The 9,504-nt window shown below is 41.4% G+C and overlaps 1 protein-coding gene across 1 annotated transcript; it reads left to right on the top strand.

The window, feature by feature from the left end:
* Positions 1-6,019: 6,019 nt before the first annotated feature.
* Positions 6,020-9,245, top strand: LOC111234861 (EMILIN-3-like). Its single transcript, XM_022763058.1, has 4 exons — positions 6,020-6,117; positions 6,269-6,388; positions 6,519-7,081; positions 7,285-9,245. The coding sequence occupies exons 1-4, from the start codon at positions 6,020-6,022 to the stop codon at positions 9,243-9,245; spliced, it is 2,742 nt and encodes a 913-aa protein (XP_022618779.1).
* The last annotated feature ends 259 nt before the right edge of the window (positions 9,246-9,504 follow it).

Here is a 9,504-nt window from a genome sequence, read left to right as displayed (position 1 = left end):
CTAAAAGATGAAAAGGCTCACTTAAATTAATAGTTTCCACAGGAGAGAACTTCAAAGAGCCTCAAATATTAATAGTATACATTTGAGGTTTACAGTGAGCAGCTGCCTTTTGTTTTAATGTTTAACTAAGGATGTCTTTTCATCAATTGTTTTTATGGTCATTTCAGAGTGAACTAGAAAATCCTGTCCAGTTTATTATTTTTACCCCAAACAATACATTAAACATATTATACTGTAACGCTACGGCCAAGTAAAAATTTGACCCATTTTTGCCAGAGACAGGGTAGAAAGTGTGGTGGCAGTTTCACATCTAAATCAATTGTCAACACAAGGGGGCAGTCTTATTCTGTGTGGAGTGAGTTATATAGTACTGTGTGTTGGTGGTGAGGAATATGTGATGCTATTATTTTATATCAAATTTACAATGTTTTTACAGTTGGTCAAATACCAGTATGCTGTCACTGTCAAAGACAGCCACTGCAAATGATGCAAAATTTCTGATGATAACATTATAAGATTAGCCATTTTGGTTTTTTAAGCCTGTTTGATTTTCTCATACCACCAATTAATATTCAATTACAAAACAAAAATGGCAACTTTTCACTTTACAGCATGTACTAAAGTCAATATTTTTGCCATTTTTTGCATTCATAATAAAATTATGTACACAAAATAATCTCCTATTCATTCATAAACCTATCCATCTAACTACCTATCCATCTGTTTATTTGTATACTGCAAATAGATTGATTTAGATATCAATTTTACTGTAACTCTAATTCATTTAATGTTTTTTGTTGTTTGAAGCATTCACATCATTCAGGATGGACATTACGCCACGATGCCGTCCCTTTGTTTACATGCTACTGGATTGAATTTAGTAGTAGTTTAATTTCAATTAGTCATTGCAATGTAAAAGAGAATTTAGTTACTGTGTAATTCTGCTTTGTCACATTAGATCAGATAGAGCATATATGCAAAGATTATATGAGCTGTGAATGAGTTCTGCTGAGTCCACACAGACTGTTATCCAAAGTGTATAAAAAGGGAAATTAGGGGCAGATTTTTCTAGGCAACTGTAAAAAAAATTATGACTTAAATAAGGAGAAAGCATCTAATGCTCATTTAGAGAAAAAGTGTCTCTGTAGAGCAGTCTGCCTTTATGGAGACATGAGTGTGTGAGTGTGAGTGTGAGTGTGAGTGTGTGTGTCTGTTTTTGTGTGTTGGCTGTCTCCAGATGTGTACACACTGCCGTGAGTCTGGCATCAGTAAACATACTGAACTTCTTGGCTAACGTGTGAAGTGTGCCATGACATGTGGCCACCAAATTAGGTTTGTTCAGGCCAACATTTGTCTTATTTAATGACTTAAGTCTTAAGTTGATTACAGTTCAGAGTGAAATTCACTTTCACATGTATGAAAAAAAAAAAAACATGTTCTCTCAAAGATATCTAAAACTAGATTCAGCTCTTGCATGAAATAATTCTGGGTGAACTAGTGCAGGAAACAAGGTTAAGGTTTGTGAAGTGTTTCGACCAATTACTGCTGTTTGTTCTTTTACATGGCTGTGAACATACAAGAGCAGATATAGGCCACTCTAAAACAAACAGCGCTGCAAATTAGACACAACTTTAACCTTAACCTGGATTTCCAACATTTAAAATTCTTGTAAAATTAATCTGAGGAAAAGGAAGGAAAAGCTGCATTTTCTCCCCGTCAGGTTACAGCCACTGATTTTGTGTATAATAACTACACAGTGCAGGAGGGCGCCAGCTTTGTTGAAAACTAAAGACACACACACAGAGATTGACAGGCGAGCTCAGAATTTGGACCTCTGGTGTTAAAACTAAATAGACACAAAGAAATAGAGAAGGGATAAGCAAAAATCTATTTCCCCATATGTTGCACAGACTTTCATAGACTCATGTGGCGTTCACTTTTTTCATGAGCATGCAGGCAAATCAGGCCTCACCCTGTTCATAATGCTGCAATGTCGAGAAGTCCACCAACAGCTTAAGTCTGACGTAAGCGTTATGACGGGCAGGTGAGTGGAAGCTACAACAGCTGTAACTGTGTGATGCCATTCAAGGAAAACTCTGGGTGGAGTTGCCACCGGTCCGCAGAATAAAGATTCATTTGTTTCATGGGAGCAGAAAGTACGGGCCTGGATGCTGTGCGCTCTGTGACATGTTTCACGTGGTACAATGAGAGCCTGTTTACAAATCAAAAGGGTAAAAGAGCTCACGGAGAGTGTATAGCACGCACTCACACACTGTTGTGTATCTGAACTGAACAGGGTGTTTCCAGGTAAAAGAGGTGGGACCTGGGACAAACAGGATACAGGAAATGGGCCTGCTTCTAAACAGGGTCAATCAAAAGGTCCATGCAGAATAATGGACACAGTGTTTCTCTTGTTCAAAATCGGGTCACGTTACAATGGTCACAGCAAAACATTTTTCCAAGAATGTCTGGCATTAATGGTGGTCCATACATACTGTATGCTCAATGGTAGTGCTCCTAAGTCCTCCATTTAAATCCTACTGAAGAAAAAGTAGCATTATCAGCAAAATGTACTTAAAGTATCTAAAGTTAAAGCACTCACTCTGTAGAAAAATGGCTGTTCTGACTGATTTTTGTTATATGATATTATTATATTGTTTATACTGATGGTCAGTGTGTAAACAGCATTTTACTGTTGCAGCTGGTCGAGGTGGAGCTACTTTTAAGTACTTTATATACAGTTTGGTATTTCAGTCCAGTGGTTCCCAACCTAAGGGTCAGGCCCCTCCAAAGGGTCACAATATGAATCTGACATGTCTTGAAATAGAGGAAAAAACTTATGCAGTACAATTCTATACTGTTGTTTTGTTGTTGTTGTTGTTTTTTATGTTTTTTTTTTTGTTTTTTTTTTACCTCCACCAAGGAGGTTATGTTTTCACCCATGTCAGTTTATTTGTCAGCAGGAATATGCAAAAAGTACTCACCCGATTCGCACCAAACATGGTTTAGGGATGTGGATCATTTACTATGAATTTAATTAACTTAAATCTGGTGTATTTTGTTTGACATTGCCCTTGGCAGAGGTCTGGGCTCTCTGAGAGCACTTCAAGTTTATGTATTGGATACTGCCAACTCAAACAGATATCTAAATAAAACCATCTGGGAAGTGTAGAGAGGAAATGTGTCTTTGGTGGAATTGATAATAACTTACTTCTACACTTTTTTGTCAGGGGGTCACAAGTCAGAGGTCACATGTCAAAATAGACTGGGGACCACTGGTGTCATATTTAACAATGTATTGTACTTTATAATTTCAATTGTTTTTATTTTTTGTAAAATCTTAATCTGAAAAGTAACAAGCAACTATAGCTGTCAGATAAATGAAGTATAGTAAAAAAGTACAATATTTTGCTCTGAAATGTGGTGGACTAGAAGTATTAAGTATCATGAAATGGAAATAAAAAAAATGTATTGCAATAAATGTATCAAATTACTTTCCATCATTGTATATGTTAAAAGAAACATACACATACAACACAGACCTTCAAACCACCCACTGATGGAGATAAACTGTATTTCGTTTTCTCATCCACCTGTCTACATAGTCACAGACCGCCTTGCGATAATAATAATAATAATAATAATAATAATAATAATAATGATAAGTTAAGTTTTTACCTTGTAAAAGAATGACATACTCATTCTAATGATGCCCTGCATTCCACTTTGCAATAGAAGAGAAGCATAGACAGGAGAGAAAGGATAAATAAATGCAATCAACATTTTTAAAGGCCAAAAGAAAAAGCTGTTTGGTGAATGTTTGCTGAATGGTTTCATTTGAAGGTTTTGATTTTATTCAAAGGAGTGTTCAGTTTGTCCTCCAAAAGCTGAGACTGTACATTCCATATTTCATTTTGAAAAGCGAGTGCTGAGATTTGTTAAGGTAAATCGATTAAGATGAATATATGCAGCGACAATGTGGCTCCTTCTGACTGGCATTTGAATGGAAAGTGGCCTCCTTCTGTACTAATGGTGGTGAACTTCTTCAACTATACAACCACTTGTGTTGTGAATGAATGTGTTGGTTTGTGGCCCAAGGGACTCAGGGGCCTGGGTGTGTACTGTCACAGCCTTCAACACAGCGTATTTGTTTTTATTTGTTCCTGCTCCTGGAGGTTTGCTGTTAGGTCGGGGTTTAGACTGTGTCAATGTGCATGTGTGAAGTAAAAGAGCCCAAGATGTTTCACAGATTTCACTGTGAGACTGCCAAGCCTCTGATGTCTCAACAATATCAGCACCAATATATTAACTCAGCTCAGTCATTCCAGCATGAGAAGGTGCGTGTGGACTCCCCTTCAGCACCACATACTAATGCTAAATGAAACTATAGTAGAGGATTATGATGATTTATTAATTGTTTAAGGCCTTCATTAAGTCAAAAGACCAAACATTCTCTGGTTTCATGATACTTTATTCTTCTTCTGGAGGTAAATGTTGCATAAGTTAGTTGGACAGAGTTGGGTATTTTTACTTAAAATTTTACTTAAAATATACAATACTTATGATTCTGTACTTTTACTTCAATACATTTTCAAATGCAGGAATTTTATTTGTAACAGAGTATTTCTACACTGTGGTATTGATAAATATTGTAATACTTTGTCTACCATTGCACCTTGGATTCTGGGAAACTGTGACGGACATTCAATAATGCACGACAACTGAATGTATGACATTCATAGTGAATGATATATACAGATACTGTGTATGAACTGAGGAGAACAGTAGCTCGAAATGGATACAGAGGATGATGTCGATATCACACACGGGGCTTTTAAGGAGCACTGGCATCATCAAAAACGCTTTTCATCGATGTTGCTGGCAGCTTTTCTCATTTCATTAGGTCGAAGGATGAGCCAGGTTTTGTGACTGAAAGGCTAATGTACGGATAATGTACTAGATGTATAGTAGTAGTAGTAACATTAACAACGGCTCTGTCCTATTCTAGTTTCACAGTTAACCATTCATGTGCAGGTCAGGTCCCTGAAACCAAAGCAAATGGAATTCAGCCATATATTTCTTTTATTACTCACACCAGTGCTTTTTCTACTGTGACATCTCAAAATGTCGTCTGTGAAAAAGCCCTTTATACATTTAAATTTCATACAAAATACAGGGTGAGTGTTCTTTACTCTGTAAAGGATAAATAAACATCAGCTATGTCCACTTGTCATCTTGGATTATTATTTATTTCCACCATTACACTAAAATGTTTAAGAAAAAAACAACCAAAAGATGCTATTTTGGGATAAGGCCTGGTCTTGTACACTCTGGAGGTGATGCACTATTTCCCCTCTGGTTTGCCGTGATGTCACCATGGGAAAATAGTTCAGCCTTGGCCCTGATTGGTAGAGACAGCCTTCAAACTAGATGTATCATAAAAACCGTATTTTCTATAAAGTTGAGAACGTCGAGATACTACAGCAATAACTGCTAACTGTGAAAGTGAGGGCTGTCCTCTCTACTCTAATGTCAACCTGGTGTTACTTTGAGGAGGTTGAGTGGGAGGAGATATGCAGATGGTGCCAGTGGGGCCCTATTAGTGGTGTCTGTAGTCCACCAAACCCACAGTGGAGTGCTGTCAGTCTAACAGAGTCCAACACACCCACAGTCAGCATCAGGCTCAACATTCACAGGGTGGAATTCTGCTTTCTAACAAAGTTTGCACTGCAGAGACTGAAATCTTTTTTATGTCAATTTTTTTGCCTTTTTCTGAGTTTCTGCATGTTGATTTATCTTTTTTTGTCAGAAGCCTGGCAATTCAATAATTCCCATATCAAGTGGATGGAGTGGAATATTAAGCTTATTGCTTGCCCTTGAATGGAAGAATACTTTTTTTCTTCAGTGAGATTAGCTTGAAGACTCCTTTCACTGAGCTTTTTATATAACACGTGGATATTCAAGGATGCATCCTGTGATGGCTGTGAGTCCTTTTGTCTTCCTGACTCTATTTTTGTCAATGGTCGAAACCAAGTTCTACAGACCATTCCAGTTTAACCAGTATAAAGCTGGGCACAGTCAACACCATGACCAAGGGAAACCCACCAGCAGACACAAGTAAGTTCTGTCTCTCTCTCGGTCCTCATCTTGTGCTCCGACAGATCAAGTACATCATTTAAGATATTAATTTACATTGTACGGCATTCAGCCAACTAGACATTATATTTATGTGCCACACTTCTGTCATCTTTTATCTCCTCTCTTGAAGGAACCACTGTGCTTATGTCACTGAAAAGACAGTTTCCTTCACCGTGCAGGATGGGGCAGCCCCCTATGTAAAGGCTGAGTACAACAAGTGTTCCTGGGGTCAAAAATGTCCAACTCTGATGTGAGTAAACAACTCTTATTATGTTATGTTAAGATTTATCTCTTGATCTGAGGAAACTGGGACTCATGTCACTTACAAAATATTGGAGTCAAGTGTATGTTTCTGACTAATAATTGGTTGTTCCACTCAGGTATCGCCTGATGTACAAACCATTGTACAAGGTGGCACATAAAACCGTCACGGAGCTGGAGTGGCGTTGTTGCCCAGGGTACTCTGGTTATGGCTGTATGGAGGGTCCTCCAGTATACCAACACCCCATGAAAATGACGCCACCATTCAAGGGTCCACCAATGAAAGGCCCACAGTTTAAGGGGCCACAGTTCAAGAGCCCACAGTACAAAGGTCCCATGTTCAAGGCTCCCATGTTTAAGGGCCCACCTATTAACAGTGCTGTGAAAGTCAACCCATGGAGTCAACCCAAAGGGCCGCCCACTAGCAGTTTTAACTCTTACCCAATGCGTCACTTTGGGCCTCCGAGTTCCTCCTCCTACCCAGACTCCTCCTTCGAGCCCTATCCGCCTGAACCAGAGCCAATGCCAGAGCCAATGCCAGACCACCAGGAGCCACATCACACAGAGCATGACCAAGAACATGAGCATGAACATGAGCATAGCCAAGGACCTGAGGAACATGTACCAGAGGAAATCCCTCCTCCTTCCTCTGGTGGTGAACAGCATGAGGGTGAGACCACAGGTGCGTCCTTATTTCAAACTACTTTCCAATGCTAACTGGATCTGACTATTTAGTGGACAAGTGACAAAACAGGGCACCCTCATACTTTTTTTCTAATAATAGAATCATAATGGGCTCTGAAAGAAATTCAAACTGCATTCACACCAAAGCACCTTTGCGTAATATGTTTGTTCCAATGTTAACAACTTTCTTTCTCTTCTTAGGCCAGGCTCTAAACAGTGAAACGGAGGAGCGAATATATCGAATGGAGGAGGATGTGCGACGTCTAAACCAGGGTCTGGAGACCCTGAGGGGAACTGTGAATGGACTGGAGGATAGTCTACGAGCCTCTCTGAGAGAGGATGCCAACAGGATGCTGTCAGCTCTGCTCTCTGCTGCCCCTGGTCCTGTTCCTGCTCCAGCTGTAGCCTCTAGTCCATCCAGTGTAGGGTTTGGAGAGATTCCTGGGGGACATCCTGAGACAGAGGGTCTAGATGGCACACACGTGTTTCCAGGTCTTACAGAACTGAATGGAAGGGTAGAGGAGCTCAGGACAGAACTGCAAGCCAAGACAGTAGAGCTGCAGGAACTCAAAGCAACAGTGATGGGACATGATGGAGAACTGAAGAAGATGTCAAATAGAGCTGGAGTGGAATCAGACTCCACTGACAATCTTGGGGGAAATGCCCAGAGAGCTACAGAGAAGCTGATGGATGCCAAGCTGAATGCAGCCAGGACAGAAATTCTTGGTGGGCTTGAGAAGCGTGTTGAGACTGCAGAAGGCCGATGCGAGGAGAAAGCTGGAGATGTGCATCGTCAGTGCCAGAGGGAGCAAGGTGAGAGGCAAGAGCAGATGGAAGATGCTCTGGTTGAAAGTACCACAGACTTGAGAACAGAGCTGAGAAACCTCCAGGCACAGATCCATGGTTTAAAGGCTACAGAAAACTGCTGTGGCAGGGTGAGTGGACTGGTTGAAAGGGTGCAGCTGCTGGAAACATCAGTGGCAGGCCTCAACCAGTCCCAGGGGCACCTGAGAGTGGAGCTGGGTGGACACAAGGACCACATCGAGGGAATGCTGGAGGGACGTCTAGGGTATGTTGAGGCCAAGCTCAACCTGACAGGGCAGATTAAAAGTGATGACTTCGGAAAGAAGAGGGGTGTCACAGACGGAGCTGAGACAGGACAGGACCTGGAGGCCAGAATGGAAGGTAAGCTGAGGGTTCTGGAGGGCCGTTTACTGATGGCTTTGGAAGAGCTGGGCAATGCCACTGCCCCAGCACTGTTGGAGGGTCATGCTGTTCCTACTCTGGAGACAGAACTGGAGTCCCTCCGGGGAAGACTAGAGGTGGATGTGGACAGAGTGAAGAAACACCTGAGCAGCCTTGAGATTCTCTGCTCTTCTTCCTGTTCCTCAACTCAAAACCCATCTGCCATCCAGGGAGACTCTGCTGCACCAAATACTAACCTGGCAGAGGAGCAGAATGTGAAGGAGGTATTGGACATACAAGATGACCGTTTGAATACCCTGAATGTTACACTGCAGAATATCCTGAGGCGTCTGACCCTCAGGGACCAGCAGGAACAAGCAGAAGGAGATACTCCCATCCAGGGAGAGCTCACAATCCTCAAGTTTAATGTCCGCTCAGTCAACCGCACCCTGAGAGGCCTCCAGGATTCCCTTGGAACAATCGTCCACCAGGTGGATAAAGCCAACAGCTCCTGGCATGAGAGAGAGGTTCGTCTAGCCAAGCAGATAAAGGGTGTGGTCCAGCTAGTTGGACATCAGGCTTCCATGCTTGGGGCAGGTGAGCGCAGACTCACCCGACTTAAAAGTGAGCTGCATGAGATGAAGAGGCGGCTAGCAGAGGAGGTCCGGGGCTGCCGGAGTACTGCCATGGGGGTCCAGAAAGAGGTAACTGAGGTTGGTGGACGTGTTGCCAGTGTGGAGGATCAGTGCAAGGGCCTGAATTACTTGGCAGAGGATCTGGAGAGAATCAGGGAGGAGCTAGAGAGACAATCAAATGGGCTTCTCCTGCAAGTAAATGGGACTCTCTCCAGCCATGCTCAGCAGTTGTTTGAGCTGAGAGGCGAACTCAGAAACTGCACCTCCAAGGTGGACCCAACACAACAAAGTTTAGAGCCGGAGGCAGAGCCAAAACGAGGGGACACCTTCATTTTGAATTAGTTCAGTTTATATGGACAATTTTGAATGAAAAATCTTATTATTTGAATTGCAAAATACAAAGGTTTTGAACCTGCACTGAACTATGTATGGTTTTAGTTAGCTTACAGTATGCAATTAAAACAAAAATGGCAGCTAATTCCAACTGAACTCATGACACAGACATGTGAAATTGTATCATGAAGGTGCTAAGATGAACTGTTTCTTTCAATGGACCATTATTTAGAGCCACAGTGATTAAGGAAAACAACAGCAAAATGCA

This window comes from Seriola dumerili, unplaced genomic scaffold (genome assembly GCF_002260705.1).
Source record: "Seriola dumerili isolate Sdu_G_001 unplaced genomic scaffold, Sdu_1.0 BDQW01000468.1, whole genome shotgun sequence".
Taxonomy (NCBI): Eukaryota; Metazoa; Chordata; class Actinopteri; order Carangiformes; family Carangidae; genus Seriola; species Seriola dumerili.
Note: the sequence above shows the minus strand (reverse complement) of the source record. Positions and strands in the feature narration are given on the sequence as shown.

What these genes read in the sequence shown, in the direction of transcription:
- LOC111234861 (XM_022763058.1), top strand. Translation starts at nt 6,020, where the DNA reads ATGGTCGAAACCAAGTTCTACAGACCATTCCAGTTTAACCAGTATAAA. An exon ending in AAACCCACCAGCAGACACAA is followed by an intron (nt 6,118 to 6,268) that starts GTAAGTTCTGTC and finishes CCTCTCTTGAAG; the next exon opens with GAACCACTGTGCTTATGTCA. An exon ending in CAAAAATGTCCAACTCTGAT is followed by an intron (nt 6,389 to 6,518) that starts GTGAGTAAACAA and finishes TGTTCCACTCAG; the next exon opens with GTATCGCCTGATGTACAAAC.